The sequence below is a fragment of the Scleropages formosus genome, chromosome 7 (genome assembly GCF_900964775.1).
Source record: "Scleropages formosus chromosome 7, fSclFor1.1, whole genome shotgun sequence".
NCBI lineage: Eukaryota > Metazoa > Chordata > Actinopteri > Osteoglossiformes > Osteoglossidae > Scleropages > Scleropages formosus.
In genome coordinates this window covers 20,063,468-20,086,751 of record NC_041812.1, presented here as the reverse complement: position 1 = coordinate 20,086,751, position 23,284 = coordinate 20,063,468, and the positions used below count along the sequence as shown (strand labels likewise).

Below are 23,284 nucleotides of genomic sequence, written 5' to 3'. Positions count from 1 at the left end.
AGTTCGCATGTCGTCTGTGTGTTCGTGTGGGTTTCCTCCCACAGTCCAAAGAGCTGTGCAGAAGGCCACGGTAAACCACTTCCATGTTCTCCGCTAAGTTAAAAACCCCCAGAGGGGTCGCCGAGAGTTGGCTCAACTAGATGGCACTGACCCTACCCCACTTATGAATGGCACTGACCCTACCGCACTTTTCGATTGTGTCACTAGTATGCCACAGTGCATATCGTGACTCTAAGTCATTCTTTAAACAGTGAGTAAATGGTAGATAAATACTGAGCTTGGATGAGAATCTTTCTTTAAAACATCTATCATTGCTTGAGAGGATTTCCTCCCTAAGTCAGAGTAAAAATGAAACCGCCGTGGAAGTTCATTTGAGCTGGTTTTCATAAAATAAACTGGAGACAAGTTTTCGTGGCCCATTACTCAGAAATCTTTATTGATATTTCAGTGATATCCTTACCAAAACAGTATAAGCAAGTAACAAAAACAAACAATGCAATAGTGTCATAAAGGCAAGTGGAATACAGCATGAAAAACATAACAAAAAACTGTTTGGAAGATTAAGGGGAGCTCAAAGGTCAAACCAAGCATTTTAATTAGCATACATTATATTATATTCATAATATTAGCTAATATAGCAAGAGTTGTTATATTTTACTGATTTATTTTAAGGTTTTAAAAACAAGCCACTGACTATCACTCTGCAACTGGCATAAACTGAAGTGCAGGGTCGGGAAAGGGGCGCAATCAAAGAGAAGAGCAAGAATCGAAGAGCAAAGAAGTCGTTTGTGCTTCTAAGTGCACAATGAGAGGAAAGGGAAGGAGAGCACAGCACATGCAACTGGTTACAACACAGTTAGGCAACTGGCGTGGCTGCGATCTGCGGTCAGGGACGTTGGCCGGACGAGGCCAAGTGGCTCTGGGGACTGGGGTTGCGGTTCAAAGGATGGGCTCCCGGCACAGCACGATCTCCAGCTCCTTGCGGTACAGCTTGCCCCCGTCTGACAGGGCCATGATGCTCTTCTTGTAGCCAGTCAGATTGTGAACATCAATTTCCTGGTGTGTCATGGGAGAAAAGGAGAACTGTGGTCATTAGACTTCTCCAGTACCACTTACCAATGAAAACCCAGCTTCTTCAAACGCAAGCTTTGGGACACATGCCAGTATGTAAACTAATTTGATTATTTAACAACCACCCCGTCCCCACAGACAGGTTGACATGAGCATACAGTTGCCCAACCATCCCAGTGGTTTGGAAGATAATTTTCAGTGCTGTTTTTCCTAGGACAGGGAGTGAGATTATCTTCAAGCAGTACCTTGTTGTTCTTCTCATACAGATCTTTGAGCAGAGCGTCCAGTTCCTGCTCGTCGATGTAGCCGTTCCCATCCTGTTGGACATATGAGTGATGTCTTTTATTTATGCTTCCAGGGCTTTGTTAATTGCAGGTGGTTTATGGCTTATGATGGTTTTCCGACAACCCAACTGTAAATTAACTTTGTTGTAAGTCAAAAATCCCCTTATATGAAGCATAAGAATGTGTAAACAGTTACCAATCATGAATGCTACATTGTAGAATGGGCTTTGTTATATTTTTTCACTAATTTCACACATTATACATGTTAAAATAATACTAAAATAAAATAATACATGTAGCATAAACATGAGCATCATAGTACAGTATGATCATATTTTCAAGCTGCACTATTCTTTTCACTTTCATTTCTTAATCTATTAATCGCTTTTTTCACTTGATAGCCATTTTAAATGAAAGTAACTTGCTTTTATTTAACATTTTACATGTCATTTTTATTTATTGTTACTAGTTGTTATTTCATCCATTCATCCATCAACTTTCAACAGACCCAAACGATAAGAAAAATTGTGCCTGGGGCAGTGTAGCTAGCTGACGTTATCGTACAACATATGGTGCAGTTGTCATTAGACACCACGACCAAATGTTGCGACTCATAAATGATGTGTAAGTTGATGGCTATTGTAAGTCCAAGTTATCATGAATATCATATGTCTTAATTCACATATGTCTTAATCTGAGGACTACCTGTTTATTTTTCCAAGTTTGAATGTTCCCGTTCAAAAAAAGAGTTGAATAGCACTGCGGAACTGTTTAATATAACTGTTTGTGGACTGCTGTGATTTACATGGCAATACTGTGGAGGAGTAAAGACATAAGATGTCATAGAAGAAATGTTATGGTTGTGTAAAAAGAAAGCCAGTACTGTATTTCTCCCTTGGGGTTGGACAAGTGGTCAACGGAAGGTTTAACTGGTACATCTGGAAGTTCGCCCGCGTGGTTGAAGTGGGGACACTGGAGTCGGATGCGTTCAGTAGCAGCCAGCTCATTAATGAAAGATGAAGCCATGCCATTTTGTCCTTGAGAGGAGGCCGGCAGGCTGGGGGGGAGGGGGCTCTAACAGCTGTGTTTTTGTGGGCACACACCATGCGCTGCCAGACTACTTCACTTTGGGAAATTGTGCACATTTTAATTGTTCCGTTGTGTAATTCAAGCTATCATGCAGTTGACCTAGTATGCATCTCTTGCTCTTTTTTCTGAATTCATGCTCTGAGAGTTGTGGTTGCAGCTGCATACGGTGCAGCTCTCAGAGATACAATGTACACAAAAAAATATGCAAGTGCATGTATTAATGTAATCAACATCCATACAGAATGATGAAGTCCAACAATTATTATTATTGTCCAGCAAGGCTTCAGACAGTATTTTTCTCTAGATCTGATTGGATTTGTATAAATAATGCCTGGCACTTTTCTCCTTATTACCACTTTATTCCTGACATTTGACACTATGAGTACAAGGCAGTATGGTGGCAGGAATGTTCTGGGTTTGAAACTGACGCCACTTCAAATTACTATTATTACAATACACATGAATTAATGTCTCTTTTCTATTCATGTGGGAGTATTTCATCTTCGTGCTATAGTCCAAACCCAAATTGTTAAGGTGAAATCAAATATTTTAATTTGCCTTTAATTTATCTTTAATTAGGCTAGTATCCCATCCATATTCTTCTGCTATAAGCTTTATGAACTGCCATGACCTGACTGTATTAATAATTATTTATGTTTGACAGATGACGCCAACTGCTGAACGTGTTACAAAGTGAAACACAAATTTGATATAGCTAAACTTGTTAAGCTGAAAGTGTATCTGCTAATGAGTGACATAGCAGGTAGAACTGGTGCCTAGCAGCTCTTGAGCTGTGGTTTTGTGCATGGATTCAAATTAACTCAATCTTCCCTGTGTTTTCATGTGTAGTTCCTCCCGGTGCTCTGGTTTCCTCCCACACGCTAAAGACCTTTTTCAGGTAGACCGGTGATTCTAAATTGCTTAGAGTATATGACCGTGTGTATTATTTCCCTGTAATGGACTAGTGTACCCTGGCTCACACCCTATGCTTCTGGGATAGGCTGCATTAAGACAAACAGTTACTGACAATATATAATGCTACTATAAATATTTATTATACAGCAAGTGCCTACAGTGCTTAACAGCTGATAGTTAATATTTATTCACATATACATATTTGGAAGTAATTCATATCCTTTTCTTTACGTAGAAGAGTGAAGTAAAACATTCAGTTTAGTATATGCTGTATTAACATAAAATAACTGTTTATCTTGTAAATTGATGTAATAGGATTATTATTTAGGCAATTAATTCTTTCACATTGAGTAACTTGGAAAGTCTATGAAAATGGGTCTAATCGCTCTTGACAATGTTCTTTTTGGTTAAACTGTGAATGCTTAATCTTTAGAACCGATCAGTCTCTTGCGACCGTACCGGAGGTGAATTTGCAGCCGAGTCACGAGCAAGCGCTCCTTTTCGTAGTCAACGGCTTCCTTTAATTAGAAAAGGTTCAGTGTTCGCACGGCGTAGACGGACTCATTCTGCTCACCTCGATGGATTTTAACAACATAAAGGTTGCGGTCATCCAGACCTACTTACCTTGTCATAGAAAGCAAAGATAGCATTGAACTGCTCTGAGGTCAGCTTGATACCCTGAAAACATGTAAAAAGGTATAATTATTCCAGCACGCAATATTAACCTTTTAAAAGCATGTTCTAATAATAAGATAGTGATATTTGCTCAAATCCCAACAACTGCTCATATTTGTGTCCGTACATGTTGCCTGTAATGTATTACAAGGGCCACACTCTCGGAACACACTGGTACAAAAACAGAGCGTACGTCGAAACACAGCACCACATCAAAATCCGAAGTCTCCAGAATTAAAGTGTTTAAATGCTTCTAACGTGGAAGAATATAATTTCTAAGATTTTCAGCACTGCAGAGTGTTGCCCCTTACTTAAGTTTATGTATTGCCTTATTTCTCTTTACCTGGAATTTGAGTAAGAAATTTTCCTGAACGGGTAGTAGCCTTAAATGACAAGAAAAAATGTTAAGACGCTTTGATTCGATCATGAAATTCAGCAGATCAGACGCGGCTCATCGCTGTCACACCGTGCCTTGTTCCCAGAGAGCCCCAGGCCTACCTGGCCATTTCCGACAGGCCCAGCTTCCCATCTCCATTCAGGTCGAACATCTTCAGCTGAACGGAGTGAGTCAATGAACACGTTCGTAATCGGGACACACCACAGTCATTATTAGTCACAGTGTCAGGACTGAGCTCAAGGGCTGGTCGAAAGGTGCTGTGTCAGTGAGCACAAGACTGTTATTAATGCTCCCTGGAAAATTGCCATCATTCCTGATGCACTGTCACCCTCTACAGCCTCTTGCGGTTTTGTACCTTTTTGTGTGGTCTTACGTTTTCGGATGACCTCGTACGGGATGTAAAGTACATAAGACATAACAAAGCAGGTTGTCGATGCTGGCCAGTTGATAACTCTGTAGCGGTAGGACAATGCGTAACCGTGGCCACCCAAGCTTTTTTTTTCTAATTACTCGTTGCATATGTTAAGGGTGACGTGTTGTGCTTGTGACTGACTGCTGGGATGTATAATTGTGCATTTTTTTGTCAGACTCAACCAATTCGGGTAAAGTACCACACCTCACATAGCACCCAATGAAGGCAGAACACACACACACACACATTTTCAGAACCGCTTGTCCCATACGGGGTCACGGGGAACCGGAGCCCACCCGGGAACACAGGGGCGTAAGGCCGGAGGGGGAGGGAACACACCCAGGACGGGACGCCAGTCCGTCGCAAGGCACCCCAAGCGGGACTTGAACCCCAGACCCACCGGACAGCAGGACTGCGGTCCAACCCACTGCGCCACCGCACCCCCTGAAGGCAGAACATTGAGAGCGATTTGTTCGCACCTCAAAACCTTAAATGTTCGTGTTCTCCCAATAGACATTGCGATTCAACCGAAATGCAAAATGACTCGATCCATCGTCTCGCTGCGTTTCTCTGTGTTACGCGTTAACGTGTACTGCAACGTGTGTTTATTCAGCATGGGAATTCTCACTATTGTTTGTGTATACTCATGCAGCTTCTGGTCATCGTAGTGCCGGTTGGCCTTCTTCAGCAGGTCTGAGAGGAATCCCTGCGAAAGAAAGAGATCCTTGTCCTCGTCATCTGCGGACACATCGCATGACTGACACACGGCCGTCTCTCTGCACACCCATTTACTTCGGTAATCTTGGGAGGCTGCCCATGTGTCTTACTATATTACATTTTACTACACTCAATGTGTTTTAACAGACTGACAGATTTGTGTGAGCTATTTGCTTGGCAGTTGTGGGAGCCAGACTGATTTGCATGCATTTTACTGTCTGTTCATCTCTCCCTTTCAAAAAGGGGCTGGAGTAGACAATAAACACACAGAAAGAAATGAGAAGTTTTCCGAAATTGGATTCTCTCTTCAGCAATATTATTAAATTGGAGATAAAGATAAAACCTCAAAATGAGTATATTATATACCACATTCCCTATAATATTGATACGTAAGTAGTAGCCTGTATTTGTGTGTAGCTCCAGCTCTGGACCCTGGATTCTAAATGACACTTGAGGTTACAGAATAAATCAGCTCCCTGCAATAATGGCTGGTTAAATGTGAAAAAAGTGAGCGGCAGGGAAAATATTATAAATCACAGTTATTTAAAAATCTTTCCAGACTCATACATGCTTTCTCCTGCATGATGTATGAAAGTGGTTATTTTTTACTGGGTGCACATTTTAATTTACCCTTATGCATTTTTAACCGCACTGCTGATCTTGATTCGGAAAGGGATGGGTCTAAATGACACTTGGTGAACAGATAATGTCATACCTTCTAAATTGCTTCTTATAGGGATTTAAGGACTTCTAATTAAGTGCTGGTGATTTTTTTCCGTTTCTCACCTTGAGCTCATTGGCTTCAATGTATCCACTGCGGTCTGTGTCATATCTCCGCCACGCCTGCAAATCCAGACAAACACATGCAGGTCAGCAATAACATGCTAACATTTTCTCAGTCCCTGCCTATGAACATATTCATACACATTCAATGTAATGATGTTTACATCAAAATATGTCACCAAAATAAAATTGGTGTGCCTTATATGCAAAATCTGTTTTTTTGAGAAATAACAGGGATATTCTAGAAACTTGCAATATTCCAATAACATAAGGATTGGTGAAATATTTGTTTAAAAACATTTTTTTTATGAATAATGCAGTAAGCAAGAGAGGCGGAACATCGATTCCATACAAAACTAATACTTTTTATATTTACAGAAAATAATAGTCATGAGAAAATCTTCAGTTAAAGGTGTTGTCATGTTTTGCTTAGAGCTCAGTTACTCATTAAAACCACGCTCTAAGTTCTTTTTGTTGACTCCAGTGCAGTAGCGAGATGCAGGAGAAATGTATTTCATTTATATATACATGAATCTAGCAATTGTCTTGTTTCCAGCAAGCACTCTTATCAAAGACAGTTGCCCCATTCTCCGTTCTGTGGAGAATCGCAGCATCCATAATATATTACGTTCTTAAAATAGAAGTTGTACTATATTATTCTGTCCTGTTAAGTGTTATCCCAAGACCCAGAGCGATTCAATCCGTTTTTTCCCTTCCCATTTATTTGCCCATAATAAGTTTTTTTTTTTGTGTCTATTTCACTCTGTTCACTTTAGGCAACAAATGATGAAACTTTGCAGAGCAAAGGAACTGATCTTGTGTAAATTCAGCCATCCTGAAATGTTGCGTTTCTTTAGCAGACAATGAGCAGTTCTCTTTTATATATTAGCCATTTTCATATTTGTTCCTGCTAGGGCAGGTCTCGCAGCAACGGTGTGGTTTGAACAGCACGATGCCAGCATCTGGTACTTTCTCTTTTGGTTCTGAAAACGGGGAGTTATTTCCCTAAATGCTCGTGAGGATTGTGACAGAAGGGGGATCAAGTTTTGAAATGCCAACATTGTCACTGTAATGGCACTGGGCCTATGTGTGTGTGTGTGCGTGTGTGTGTGTGGCTGGAGGACAGGGCTAATGCTCAGCTGCTCGTTCATACCAACATTTCTGTCTGCAGCCCTTATCTGTCCGATGTGCTCTTTCTGCTTGTGACAGAAAAATTTAAATATCCTGCTGCATCAAGAAGGAAGGTTCCTCAGACACCAGAGACTCCCATGTGAGATTTAAAGATCACAGAGGCATATTTATTCATTTTAATACGTTCATTTTAATAACTATAAATGTAGAAAATATGTAAATTCGACTGAAGAATGTTGTAGTTCCAGATTTAAAACTCCTTACTGGTGATATGCAGGTAAAAATGGCATATGCTCACAGCTTAAACAGGAAACTGACATACTTTCATAGCTGTTGTGTATGAAAGTTTTATATAACGGTTGACATTAAAGTAACGTATGCCGAGTATAAAATATGCTACGTTGATTTACAGTTCACAGTTTCATTGGTGTGAGCTGGTTAGAGCTGCTATCTTCAGATCAGAGGGTTGCAGGTTTGAATCTCACCTACTCCTGTTGTACCCTCGAGCAAGGTACTTACCCTAAAGTGCTCCAGTAAAATTAGCCAACTGTATAAATAGGTAAATAATTGTAAGCCGGTGTGCAGTAAAGCATCACATAGACGAATAAATTTAAAGCAATAATTTGGAATAGATATTAATATTATTTACCAGTCATTTATAATAGATGAATAAATGTAGACAATGGATGGACAGATGGATGGAGGTAAATTATCAACACACAGTGACTCCAAGCAGCAGAGTTCCTAAAATAGCCGCACAGCGTAGTACTTCTCAGCGCTTTGTAAACCTTGTTCGCCAGGCTTGTTGGACTGCGTAGGCGAGATGTTACAGGAGTGGTCATTAAACTGTATTATGAATGCAAAACCCACTCTGCAATTTCCTTTAAAAGAATGAGAGCAGGTTTCCTGCGGGGGGTGGGGGGTGTGTATTAATGATGAGACACAAACACAGCTTTAAATGCCTAGCTGACACACACACACACACACACACACACACACACACACACACACACACACGTTTTTGCTTACCGCCATGAACTCAGAGCTGGACCCCACAAACTGTCTGAAGCAAAGCAAGAAGTTCTCCTCTGTGGGCAGGATTTGAGCCAGCTGTTGGGAGGGAAATGAATCAGGCAGGTACAGGTAAGAGGTGAACACAAGGAAGACTTCTGGGATTGCTCTGCTGGAATACTGTCAATGTCACTGTGGCTGTATGGAGGAGGGTGAACGAAGATTTAGGAAAAACGATGACAGACACTCTAGGATAATCCTCCAAAAGAAAATATCACACCAAGTGGAGCACTGGACTGTGACCCTGTTAATGGCACCCTTTAAAAGAAGAGCCTTGCTGCCTTCTGGGAAACAACCAGACTGTAGATTCAGATCCATTTATGGTTGACTGCTGCAAAAGTCACACTTTACACTTACGGTAGGGATCATTTTGAATTTACCCTTTCCAGAGAGACGTACACGTTATCGTCAGGCAGTAGAATCGAATTTCTCAAGGTCTGCCCTTTAAAAGTATTTCTTTTTAATGAACGGCGATATGCATTATGTACTTTGCTATGTCCTTCAGGGACAGAGACAGCCCTTTTTCCAACCTCTCCTCAGCAGGACAAGGACAAGGTGTTTCTAACTGCTTTAACTTGAGCATGGAAGTAATACTCTAGGCCAGTGGTTCTTAACCCGGGGTCCATGGACTCCAAGAGGGGTCTGATGGATGGGATTCTGAAGCAGGTACACCATGGACGGGAAGCCAATAAATTCAGTGCAACGTTTTCCGTAAATTTGTTTACGGACATTTTTCTGCAAAGGGGTCCTTAGCTGTTGTTAGATTCGTGAAAGGATCCAGGGCCCAGTAACGGTAAAGAACTTGTGCTCTAGGCTTATGAGAAATTATGTGTTCCTGTTTCACCAGATTTCTTGTTTTTTTTTTTTTAAAAAAAAAAAACCCAAACCCATTCTTACCTCAGACATCTCAATTCTTCCATCTGCGTTCTTGTCAAATTTTTGCATGAACTCTTTCATCTTTTCTTTGAAATTGGCATTACTGGGGTCCTGCTGAAATAGAGAAATATCTTGCTCAGTGACAACATGATGCATTACTATTGAATAATTGTATCTTTTAGCTTATTTTGACTGCCGTGAATCACACAGTGGTTCTATAGAAACCTAGTTTAATAGACTCCATGCTTTGCTTCTATTCACTATTTTGTCACATCCATCACTCACCACGCCGGCCCCTCTTCTTGCAATCTCGAGCTCCCTGAAGAAGTTCTCCAGCTCCTTGCCCTCGATGTAGCCGTTACCTGAAACACAGCAGCTCAGAATCACTTTATTGGAAAATTAGAAACCACCTGTTAAATAGTGTCTTTCTCTCTGTAACATAGTTTTTCTTTAATATTGTGGCGCACAGCGCCGTGGGTTTGGATGGGGCGAAGAAGGATGTAGAGGCAGTGTTCATTACAAAGATTTTTTTGAATACCAGCACCAGGGAAATAATGCCCTCAGTCCAAGGACCCTGTTTCCTTTAGGACCTACGCCTCAAGCCAGCCTTCCCAGCCTGCTTAGCACCCCCAGGCTCTTCTCCCCAACACCCTGGTAGGCACAGTCACCCCATCATTTTCCTCCTAAGTGCCCCCGGCAGTTGCACGCCAACATTTTTCCCCACAATGCAACTATTTACATTACAAAGGTCATGTCATGTCATTGTCCGAACCGCTCGTCCCCCCCAGGGTCGCGGGGAGCCAGAGCCTAACCTGGCAACACAGGACGTAAGGCCAGAGGGGGAGGAGACACACCCAGGACAGGACACCAGTCCGTCGCAAAGCATCCCAAGCGGGACTCAAACCCCAAACCCACCGAAGAGCAGGACCAGGACCAACCCACTGCGCCACCGCACCCCCTGCATTAGAAAGGTTTCCCTCCTAAAACAGTAACGTGGATCGTTACAATATTACATTCATTGAAAAAAGATGACACTTTTCACCAAAGGGTCTAACAGTGTTAAGCTACCTAGAGTATTTACCAATTTTATGGGAAACAAGTTTTAGGTTAAGTACCTTACTCAAGGGTAGTACAGCTGAAAGAATTCAAGAGGGATTCAAACCTGCAACCTCTGGGTCTAAAGGCAGCAGCACTAACCATTATTCTACCAACTGAATCACTGATATTTGGCCAACCTTTGACTGAAGTCTTCATCATCCATTTTTGTGTATCTATGATTAACAAGCTATGTCAATCCGTCACAATTCAATCTTTAAGCACAGAAAAATCACTTTAATAATGTCGACTGCAACTGATAAATTGTCCTCACTGGCATCCACTGTACATTTTCAGTTTGAGTTTTTGCAGCTCCAGTCAGGAGCGAAAAGTATTTCAAAGTAACATTAATCATTGTTTTATCAATGCGACATCTATAACACAGAGATACATGGGTGTCTTGGTAATTCACAGGGGCCTTCATAACAATTAGTGTAAGTATGGTGCAGCGTTTACGTTTATTTTAGCCATTTCTGAGAGGCTGCTTAAAAACCCACGTTTTTTTGCACATGTTGTGGATGAATGAGAATGTACAAATTTAGAAGCGAAAACAAATCAAACGCAGACAAGCAAATGAGGCTGATCCAAGGATGAGAAGTAAACCACCATATGCAAAACTGACTGTGTTTGTGGGGTTACATCTGTGCTCCGGCTCGGAAGGGATACAGCAGGGACCCAGCGGTCGTACGCGGGATAATAAAGCGCTCTATGAAACCCTCACAAATAAAAAGTGACAACCTCACCCACAATGCACAAACACTCTAAGTGTGATATTATTTTGTACGCCCATTCCACCTCAAACAACAAAAGGGAGAAAAATAACATCTGCAAATCATGCATAATGATTACATGAATCCGTGTGAGTTTACATATTTTGGAAAACAAGCTTTTAAAAGCATTGTTCTGCACTAAAGACAGCCCTGAAGTGAGTTGTGCAGTAAAGTTCTCACCCCTCTTAGTACTCGGGACTGAAGTGATGTTGCTGCGATGCAACGCAAATACGCTCTATACCCCATCCGTGACTGTGGTACTGTGTACTTGGTACCACTGTAGGCTGGTAGAGTAAATTAAACTCCTTTGAGAAAAATCTCATTTTCAGCATGGTTTCAATTTGCATGCACAGAACGCCTTGTGGGAGGTCAAGGTCATTACCTTTTTACTCTGTTGATAACATTAAAACTAATTAGCGTCCCAGTGTTGGCTTTGTGCTTGAGACGCTGGCATTTATTAGTCTCTTCAACGGAAAGCGATGCTCATCCTCCGCGAAAGCTGACGCCCCGTGCGGGTATGATGGCAAAGCGGCGATGTGGACCGCTTGGCTCATACGCCTCGCTCCTCTCCCCGCTCCTCAAGCCTCCGCGCTGACAGCTCGACTCACTGGCTCACATCCCGCAGCCTGAGAGCTGCTTAATTAAAAACTTGGAAAGCGTAGGTCCCCGCGAGGCCCACTAATTGGGCTGGTTTACTGCCTGCCATCTTTGAAGTTTGCTCATTTGAAGAGAGAAAAGAAACGTCTCCATGCAGACAGGCAGGGCTCGTTTTTAGAGGACCGGCAACGTTCATTAACGTTTCCCCCGAATCTTCCTAATCTTTGAAATGAATGGATGCTTTTTCTCCAAATGAATGGATTTGTTTTGGGAGGGAATGCGCTGTATTCGAATGGAGCCAATATGGGTTCTTGCATACTTGGGGAGAGCATTTGTACATGCGTGACTTGTACGTATGTGAAATTGTATGTGCGTTTGCCTGAATGACAGACCGAAAAAGTATAGTTATATAGGTATCTGTGAGCCTTTGCATGAGGACACATGACAGTATGGCTGCCAACCGACCAATGTCAACAACCGCTTGTCCCGAGCTGGAGCCTAACCTAGCAACACAGGGCGCAAGGCTGAAGGGGGAGGGGACACACCCCAGACGGGATGCCAGTCCAACGCAAGGCACCCCAAGCAGGGCTCGAACCCCAGACCCGCAGTGTGGCTGCATATATTTTCATTTTGTGTAGTGTGGGCCTCTGTATGTTTTTTTTTTTTTTTTTTTTTTTTGAAAATTATGCTTTACATTTAATCTGGGGGACAACAGGGAGCATAGTGGTTAGAATGGGCCAAGTTGAAATCATACTTTGTTCTCACCCTCTCCGCTTTAGGAGAAGAGTGTTGGATATATGTATATTTAGTTTTATCATGTTATCAGTACCACTTATTTTTTTCAGCATTGATCATCAGTGAAAATCGGGCTCTATGGAATCCGCACACTGCTAAAGGGCACTACAGACCCTTCAAGGGAATGCCTGTGGACACATGGCTCATGTATTACACTGTTGTACACCATTGTGCTATGGGATTTACCCAGTGATCCATGCATTAACAGAGATCCAACAATCTATTTTGTTAGCAGTGATAATGTTATGAGACAGTACTTTACGCAGAATGGTCACGCAAAATGGGATGGAGACTTTAGTGTCAATGAAGTTTAATGAGTATATCATGATAGTAACATATCTAGATTTTGGATAACTAAATCTTACATCTGAAAGTGACACAGGAAAAAGGTTAGGAAAGATTAGTTTACTGCCCTTAAGATATTGAGGTTGAATTAAAAAGGAAAAGGGACACAGTTATTTTTTTTGCTGGATGTTCTTCTGTGTAGCAGAAACACAAGTCATACATGTTTCATTCATTTTTGGCAAAAGCAAGCTAAAAGGGTATTTTATTCTATTAGAAACAGTCAAAGTATTTTACCAATTACTGTCTGCAATGATGAGATAATTTTAATGAAAAAAAGTACTCATTTAGCTGATACTTTTCTTCAAAGTAACTTACAATGTTAGGATGCTTACATTATTTACCCATTTATGCAGCTGTGTAAATTTTTACTGTGTTAATTCAGGGTAAGAGCAAGGGAACTACAGAAGAAGGTGGGATTTAAACCTGTAGCCCAAGTCCAAAGGCAAGCGCTTTAGTTTGTTGTGCCTTAAGTATTCAGTGTAAAATTATTATTACTGGGTTTTGCCAAAGTAGGACTTGATCATTTATTAGGACCGTCACAAGGCACAGATACAAAGAAAAAAAGACATTTAAAATTTCCAAACTGTTTTTGCACCTTTAAATTCTATTTTTTGTATTTTGTTTAATTAGCCATTAAATAGGGTGGAAAAACTAAATTTACTAAAAATTTCAATATGGCTCTGATGTTACATGATGAGGAAAGGAGGTGCTGGCTGAATCAAGCTCTGAAAACATGGGTACAAGTCTTATCAAACATGTCAAAAGTGCCAAAAAAAATCCTAAATCAACACAGAATGTAAGGTGCATTTCAAATGCTTTCAGTCAGCACAGCATATGCAACACAAGCTCCTTCAGCAGAGAGCTCATGTTATTTCATATACTTACCAAGATAATCCTTTTCATAATTGTGAGGAAAGATCCACCAGTTATATGAATACCGATTAATAATGATAAGAAAATGTATTTTGATAAAAGCCTGAAGAATAATATTTTGTTAGTACTACAATTTGAATATTTCCATATGCATGACATGCTTTGTCTCTGCCATACGGCGTGTAAGCGACTGGGACGAAAAATACCCTGAGACAAGGAAAACCAGCTGTTTGGTAGCTTTTCCACTCCTGTAAACTTTACTGGATAGGAAGAATCATTAAAGACCCAAATATATAATATAGCTTTGAAGAGGCACGTCAGTCTCTCTCAACAACCCGAACTAGAAAGCCTGAAGGTCTGTACTGAAAATCAGTCTGATAAGTTGCATTCGCTTCCATCTTAACTTGTGGTTTCAGACCAGATATGCTGCCCCTCAACATATTTGTGGGACATACAAAGGGACAAATGTGGTCCTGAGCGGAGAAGTCCTTCCAGTCCTTAGACGTGAGACTCTCCAGAAATGAAGCTCAAATGTTGTGGTCTTTTGAAAGAAATCCACAAATGGCAACAGTTTCAGCAATTGTACCACCATGGGATACAATGTAGAGGAGAAAATCCGTGACTCTTCCAAAAAGGTACACGCACATTGCGGTGAATAAAAAGTGTATTGAACTATATGATTTTTCTAAACATAAATCTGTCATCTCTTATGGTCAATTTTTTCTTTCAGATATTTTTACTTGATATAACCGGGTCTACAGTCAAGCGGTAATGCTGGTGCCTCACAGTGCCTGAGCTGTGCGTTTGGGCATGGGTTCAAATTCAGCTCATGGTGTGGAGAATTTGTGTGGTCTCCCCATGTTCACAGTCTAAACACATGTGGAAGGGAATGGAAAACCGTATGGACAGAAAATCACATTTTAAAAGAAATTATTTAAATTTTATACAACCTATAAATTAATGTAAAAATTAACAGGACTCATAAGGTGGCATAGTGGCACAGCAAATAGCGCTGCTGTCGCACAGCACCTGGGTGGTGTCAGAGGATGTGGGTTTGATCCCCGCTCAGTCTGTGTGGAGTTTGCATGTTCACCCCATGTCTGCGTGGGTTTCCTCTGGGTGCTCTGGTTTCCTCCCACAGTCCAAAAACATGCTGTTCAGGTTCCCCCCATAGTGTGTGTGAGTGACACAGAGAGAGTGTGTTTCACTGATGTATGGATGAGTGACCCAGTGTAAGTAGTGTATCTAACATTCACTGTGGTGAATAAGGTGTGTGGGCTCATAACACTACATAGAGTTCATTAGAAATTGTTTTGGAGAAAAGTCTCTACTAAATAAATGTCATAAGGAAACATTTAGTTCCATAAATAACTTTGAATATGATGATAAAAGCAATATAATTTGTCTATGACAAGTTAATACATGTATACAGGCTAAATAAGTTGGGAAACTTACAGGTGAGCGCAAACGTCATAAAGAATCATTATATTACACACACACACACACACACACACACACACACACACACACACACACACTTTCTGAACCGCTTGTCCCATACGGGGTTGCGGGGAACCGGAGCCTACCCGGCAACACAGGGCGTAAGGCCAGAGGGGGAAGGGGACACACCCAGGACGGGACGCCAGTCCGTCGCAAGGCACCCCAAGCGGGACTCGAACCCCAGACCCACCGGAGAGCAGGACCCGGTCCAACCCACTGCGCCACCGCTCCCCCGTCTCATTATATTACATCTAGCAAAAATGTTTAATTACTGCTGGGAATTGGAAGTAAAAGGGCTGGTCCTTTTCAACATGCTCTCAGGAGGTGACACACACATCGGGTGACAAACACACAGCAGGTAGCGTAATGGTTCGAGCTGTACTCAAGGGACCCAGGTTTGAATCTTACCTCCTGCTGCAGAACCCTCCAGCAAGATAGTTATCCTGAACTGATACAGTAAAAATTACCCAGTTATACAAATGCAAGTAGTTTAACATTATAAACTGCCTTGGACAAAAGCATATTTAATAAATGTAAATCTGCATTGTCTTAAGGTCCTCAAAGTCAGAGGTAGAATTACTCTTCCACGTATTTGCTTAGAGTGCCTTTTACCTTGTCTCTGTTGTCTTTACTGTATGTGATTGCACCTTAAAACAAGCATCAATGAAAAAAAAAGATTATTCATACAGTCATATACATTTTGTCTTTGTTAACTAGCACACTTAACAGCTGGGAGGGCACGGTGGCACGGTGGGTTTGACCGGGTCCTGCTCTCCAGTGGATCTGGGGTTTGAGTCCTCCTTGGGGTGCCTTGCAATGGACTAGTGTCCCGTCCTGGGTGTGTCCCTTCCCCCTTGTGCCCTGTGCTGCTGGGTTAGGCTCCTGCTCCCCGCGACCTCGCATGGGATAGGTGGTTTCAGATGGTGTGTGTGCGTGCGTGCGTGCACTTCATGGTGTAATACCTCAATAATTCAGCTATTATGTTTTGACGCACCAGCATCGTAACTTCGTGTCTTCATTATGATACCATGTGAGCCTTCTGTGACAAGTAGTCCCTGCTATTCTTTATGGAACACGTCCCATAAATGTCTTATTTTTACATTTGTTTATATAGCTGGCACTTCGTTATTTTTCTCCTTCTGTAGTAAACATGGTATTTCCTTTCACAGTGCCTTCCACAAATTAAAGGAAGTAAGAACTACAGCAAGTTTTTCACTGACGACAAACACTCATCGCCGACGCCGTGCACGAAGCGGTGCTTTTACGCTGCAGCTGTTTGATAAGGACACTCGCGAAACTTTCTCCGACGATGACGGTAAATACTTTAGGCCGAGCTCAGAAAAGAACTTCACTCCAGGGTGGACACTTAATGCAGTCATGCATTTTGCATTTACCCCAGTTTGGCTTATGGTTTTATTCGTATAATTCATAAGAACGTTGAGATAATCTCCTAATCAGCTGTTTTGGTTACTTCTCGAAGACAGTACTCCACAAAGGGACAAGGTCCAGAGAGACTGTTCTGCGGCTGATGGTAGACTAATTTCACAACAAAATAAGGAGTTGTTTATGACACAGAACAAAGTGTTTTTTTGCCCGAGGCGTTTAAATTGGCCATTCTTTGACGCCGCTCTTACTATAAGGTATAAGACACAGGCTATCGTTTATTCAAAGTCCTTCTGTGTGAGCTGTCCTCCAGCTTGGAGACTTTGTGGTAATGATGGAAGTCTGAGCTTTTCTGTGCGAAGGGATATTTGTACATGAGGCTCATAATAACCCTAAAATTCTACTACATACGAGGTGGTTTTCAGTTTCCAGAAGTATGAAAGCTGATTATGGCACAGCTGCAAATTATTATTATTATTTTTATTATTTTTTTTTATTTTTTTTTTTTAATATTTTATTTTTTGACCGGGTCCTGCTCTCTGGCAGGTCTGGGGTTCGAGTCCCGCTTGGGGCGCCTTGTGACGGACTGGTGTCCCATCCTGGGTGTGTCCCTTACGCCCTGTGTTGCCGGGTTAGGCTCCGGTTCGCTGCAACCCCGCTTGGGACAAGCGGTTTCAGTGTGCGTGTGTGTATTTTTAATACTATTTAGATGCTTGGCAGGAACTTATCCAGAGTGACAACAGTCTCCTTATACAGCTGGATATTTAACCAATTCAAGTGAAGTACATATCGCCAGTGTACAGCAGCAGGCCAAAAGTAGGATGTGAACTGTCTACAGCTTCGGCCTCTTGTGCGCATCTCCACAGCTGCTGTGCCACCTGCAGACCTTCCTTCTACACTTCAGCCTTTACCGGAGCGGCTTCAATAAAATTCAGCACCATGAAGCAGCAGTATAAGTGCTTGAAGCATCAATGCACACGTTTCAATACTCAGCACGCACTGAAAGTGACCAACCCACTTGCATTTTCCTCCTCGCTGATTTAGAAATTCTTTCCCTATTCATTGATTCCAGGTTTAATGTTTGATCTGTAATCAAGACCAGTCCTGATATGAGAGTAAAGTTAAATGAGAGTAAAGTAACACGCTTCCTCACCTTCTCACTATTGTATTATATGGGAATCTGAAAGAATTTTGTGTTTTATAATACAATATACTGCATAAAAATTTAAAATATCTATCTATCCATCTGATTTCAATAACCACTTGTCCTGAGGAGGGTCGCAGTGATCTGGAGCCTATTCCAGAACCATTGGGCTCAAGGCTGGGGGTTACACCCTGGCCCCACTTAAGGTTAGGGTAAGGCTTGGAATTGTGTGTGTGTGTGTGTGTGTGTGTGTGTGTAGTATAATATAGAGTTGTTAAATATATTGCATAGAGCTGTAATTGTTAGTAACAGAGAATGTACATTAGTATATTAATTGTTTGCTTATAATTAAGTGCGACTTCTTTATCCATAATATTTTTTCTTTTTTAATTAAACTAATTTTTCATTGATACAGTACATTACTATTTTAACAATTATATTGTCTGAAAGGTATAATTTACGGGCTAGGTGGTGCCAGGGACATTCCATGAAACTTTACAGAGGGCACATTTCATAAAATATTTATATAAATGTTATATCAATATTATACAAATATCATATACAAATAATATTTAATATTTCTAACTGGTTCACGTAAAATGTACATTCACTGAATGATTCAGTATTCATAGATGTAGAGCTGTAAGGACGCACACAAGAAGAATAATCCCAGATGAAAAGATCCACAGAAAACATGACTCTCGCAGCAACTGAAATTGCCAAGGGAAGGGAACGACTTCTAGTTGTGATATTTTTGTGCTTTTAATCGTTTGAATGCCTCAAACCATAATGAAGGGCGTCATCGGACTGAAAACGAGCGAAGAAGAGTGAGATCATGAAGTAAAGAAACAACGATTAATTCTTATACCTATCTTATTATTATTTCTGTAAGACACCCCTACGATGAAAAAATTCATGATCCAATTATAGCACTAATGATGGGATGACGCTGCTTCTCCCAACAAACCACTTTACTGTATCAGTGTATGGTAATTTATTATTGTCTGAAGTTCTAGCAGTTAGTATTACAGTTTATATATTCTCGGGCAAATAACAACGATAATTATTTACCACAGTTTTAAAAGAAAGATGAAAGCTGAAAAGCGTAGCATCATGCGGTCCAACTTTTTTTGAAGTGGCACGAGAACCACTTAAATCATGTCATGTGTAAGAGAAGCAATCTGTGTGTCTTACTTAGATAATTTATCCCCGCGGCCCAGTAATTCTGCGCATAAATTATAATACTATTCCAACCCCACTTACTCCTAGGGTTTTTTTTTAAATTATAAATGAATAAATAAATAAATAAATAAATACAAGCAACTTTTTTAAGCAATGAAGTTACATGATCTAAGAGAATTAGTTTGCCATCCTTCCTTCCTTCCTTCCTCCTCCGTCGGCACAGACAACGAACGACCTGTCCCGCACACACTGACACTCTCTCTTCCAGCCGCACACACACACACACACATGATCACTTCTTATTGCCGCGGCTCATTCATCATTCTGATTCTCTGCGGCTCGGGTCGCGCGAGAAGAAGCGCTCAGCGGAGCTACTGACCGTCGGCGTCGAAGTGCTGCCAGATGTCGAGGAACTGCGAGGCGGTCAGTTCGGCCAGGTGCAGGTGGGGCGGCTGCGCTCTCTTCGCCATCCTCTCTGTGTGCTGCAAATCCCGAGCGAACCCAACTTTTTTAGATCCCGACTCGCACTGGCGCCCGCTGCCCCGCCGCCGCCGCTTTTAAACTCCCCCGCGTTTGGCTGCAGTTCCGGGTCTGGCCTGCAGGGGGCGCAGCGGCTCCAGGATCGTTTCAGCTCACCGTACAGAGCCGACGCTTCTTCGCCACAGCGTTCGGACCCGCACTTAGTCCCGAGGTAGAGCGGGTGGGATGCGGCTCACAGAACCACGAGCCGCTTCTTTCAAACGCCCGGATTTCATCTTCACTAGAATGGTGGAAATTACACAACGACCTATGTGGAAATACACACGCTGAAGACATAAAAATAACATCAACACTTATATATATATTTCAGGAGGCACAGTGGCATAGCAGGTTGGGCCAGGGCCTGCTCTCTGGTGGGTCTGGGGTTCGACTCCCACCTGGGGTGGCATGTAACAAACTGGCATCCTGTCCCAGGTGTGTTCCTTCCCTCCTCCAGCCTTGCGCCCTATGCTGCCGGGTTAGGCTCCGGCTTGCTGCGACCCCCACTTGGGACAAGTGGTTTCAGACTGAGTGTGTGTGTGTATATCTTACAATTGATACACACACATTTTCAGAACCACTTGTCCCATACGGGGTCACGGGGAACCGGAGCCTACCCGGTAACAGAGGGCGTAAGGCCAGAGGGGGAGGGGACACACCCAGGACGGGACGCCAGGCCGTCGCAAGGCACCCCAAGCGGGACTCGAACCCCAGACCCACCGGAAAGCAGGACCGTGGTCCAACCCACTGCGCCACCGCACCCCTTTACGATTGATATATAAAACAAATTAACATATAAATATTTTCTTATTTTTCAACCGACACCTTAATTCAAGGTGACATTTGGTGTTGCATTAGGACCTTAACAATGATTTGTCCACTTATACAGCTTTATTATTATGCATCATCACTGTTCTTTCTGTATCGGTTCAGCGTATCTTGATTAAGGATCCTAAAGCAGGAGGAGGGATTCAGACTAGAAACCTCCAGACTGCCAAGTGACAGCCGAACCCAGGATGCCGCCAACCGTCCCGAGGTGTCCTTACCACGTAGGTCCCTGAGGAAATTCTAAACAAGAAGTACAACTTAATCAGCGTAGCGTGTTTATCTGAGAAAGGGGTTCAGAAAATACCCGTCGGTTGCGCCTCTTTGCTCTGCTCTTTGGCTTCACACCAAGGTTGAATTTCTCCAAAATGTGTCTGTGGTGAGGCAGCCACCAAGATGCAGACTGATGATGCAGCTGGCTCAGTCTCATGAACTTTAAACCAAAGCCACATGAGCAAATTGTCTGTTACAGTAATGAGAATCCATAGCATTTTTGTTCACAATGGTGGCATCGCAATGATTTGCCAGAAATATAGCTAATATCATCTCAGGCCCTTTAACATGTTTCAAAATGAATAATTCATTTAAACCTTGCCTGTAACTATGACGTGAACATGTGTAACGTAAGGAGAAACATGTGTCCAGACACCATAATTTCACATAAAATAATTTTATTGTTTATTGTGGATTGAAATTTTTTAACGCTATTTTTGCATTATTTTACATTTTTGCATTTAAAATTTTAATTTGTGTCTTTGTCACTGAAAAACAATTTGCATTTGACTGTACACGTTTCAAATCTACGATAATGAGATTTTCAGTAAAAAAAAATTTAATTATATTTTTCATTTCATTTTCAGAACCGCTTGTCCCATACGGGGTCGCGGGGAACCAGAGCCTAACCCGGTAACACAGGACGTAAGGCTGGAGGGTGAGGGGACACACCCAGGACGGGACGCCAGTCCATCGCAAGGCACCCCAAGCGGGACTCGAACCCCAGACCCACCGGAGAGCAGGACCTGGTCCAACCCGCTGCGCCACCGCACCCCACAATTTAATTATATATTTCAATTAATTTTTTCTTTAAAATATGAAGGGTTTATACTTTGTTTTTCAAATTGTGTTAAAGATATCTGATAGCTTGTTTAAGGCTAAATAACTGAAATCACCACAGACATCATTTATGATTGCTTCATGACACTGATCCAGCTGCTACCAAGAAGTTCATGTTTACTCCCTGGTATCAACCAGCTCACTTGCGGAAACCGGGGCGGGGGAAATTTCAGCGCATGGCTGCACAGCCAGCCCTGGGAGCAGGGGAAGCCTGGGCGAAAATTGCATCCCGTGAAAACAGGGTAGACCTCACAAAGCGGTGAAAGGAGGTCTCCGTGGTGATGGGCTGAAACAGCAGGACGGTTCAAGAGGTGTTTGCTAACCACACTTGGTACATCCCATCAGATTACTGAATTCCTTTTAGCTGCACCTGAGTACAAAGCTCCATCTGATGTAATTTGCCATCATCTTCGTTTGTTCAGAATGAAATGATCCACCGAACATGTGCTTTTGCTCTATAGCGTGAGGCGCTCTGAAAAGCAGGCACGCACTGTTGTTCAGCGAGGAAAAACCGTCAGTATCATAATATTAATGACAATTTCACAGTTTGTTTTGTATGTAGCCTTCTGTTATTCTGGGTTCGATATAAATGCACACACTCTTTGGAAGAGAACTGCTATATTTAATAAGGAAGAATGTTATGTTGCCAGCTCACAAGCTCTTGTTTTTTTTAACCGCTCTATGCTTGCATAAATACTACATTTACATATGCAGTGTGAGTCATGCATATATTTAACAAATACAAAATTTGTTATATACCACTAAATATACGATACGTGTTCACCAATGATAGGGCCATGGTGCAGCGTGGGAGCGCTCTAGCCATTGAGCACAGTACATTTTTTTTCCACTTGACCTCAGCGCTCTTTTCGCAATACATTCTACGTATGATGCTGTATGTCCTCTGATATGAAAAGCCTGTGTAGATTCTCTGTTCGGAAAGAAGACCGAGGGAGACCGTGCCCGGGATGCGCAGGCAGTAATGTGGGCAGCGGGGAATACAGATGGCTTTCTCCCTCGGTTGCAATTAGCGGCCGCGTGGTGCCGCGCTAGGTGCCACTGGGGAACCATCTCTTTTGTTTATCTGAGCACCACGGAAATTCACCTGCCCGAAGAAACAACTGACCTACAACAGGCATACTGTTTGATTTATTATGATTTTCATTTCCAGAATAAAGTATCAAATTAAATACATAATGTGCAGCATACATGTGCACAGAGACAGCATTTACATGCTATATGATGTTAGAATTGTGATGCATTAATTGGGCTAATTAGTATTTATTTGTCCTTCAGCTTTTCCAGCTTTCTACTGTTCACTTGGTTAGACTGGACTACATTTCTGACCAAAGATGGACCCTAAATCAGATGTTTGTATGGTCAGCAAGGACAGTTTTAGTCGGGCCCTGGGTGCACGCTCCCTGTGCCAATGCTGACAAACCCATTTGGGAATGCTGAAAGCTCAGCAGAGGTGTCAGAGAGCATCTTCTCAGCATCTCCCTGTGCTGTGCTGCACCATGGCTGCAGCCCCAGTTTGTTGGCAGAGTAGCGGGGGAGAGCTAATCGATCTAAAACAAGAGCCATCAATGCGGTTAAAGGCACTGAGCTTTAGTTATCACCTCCCTCTGCAGCTTAGCTCTTTTTTTTGCTTCCTTAAATATACCCTCATCTATTTTGCATATAGAAGGGAAAGATTTGAAATACCAACTATGAAACCATTTC

The 23,284-nt window shown here is 42.1% G+C and overlaps 1 protein-coding gene across 2 annotated transcripts; it reads right to left on the bottom strand.

The window, feature by feature from the left end:
• Window positions 1-463: 463 nt before the first annotated feature.
• On the bottom strand, window positions 464-19,679 carry LOC108926283 (calretinin-like). 2 transcript variants are annotated; one of them, XM_018738883.1, is made up of 11 exons: window positions 19,485-19,679; window positions 9,707-9,783; window positions 9,443-9,535; window positions 8,504-8,584; window positions 6,347-6,403; window positions 5,472-5,549; window positions 4,533-4,588; window positions 4,378-4,417; window positions 3,984-4,037; window positions 1,317-1,388; window positions 464-1,056 (listed from the first exon to the last, which is right to left on the bottom strand). In XM_018738883.1, exons 1-11 carry the CDS (start codon window positions 19,573-19,575, stop codon window positions 940-942), a joined length of 816 nt encoding a protein of 271 aa, XP_018594399.1. In that variant the 5' UTR covers window positions 19,576-19,679; the 3' UTR covers window positions 464-939. The 2 variants fall into 2 exon arrangements, with proteins under 2 accessions (XP_018594399.1, XP_018594400.1); XM_018738884.1 differs by having other exon boundaries at window positions 9,443-9,532.
• Window positions 19,680-23,284: the final 3,605 nt, after the last annotated feature.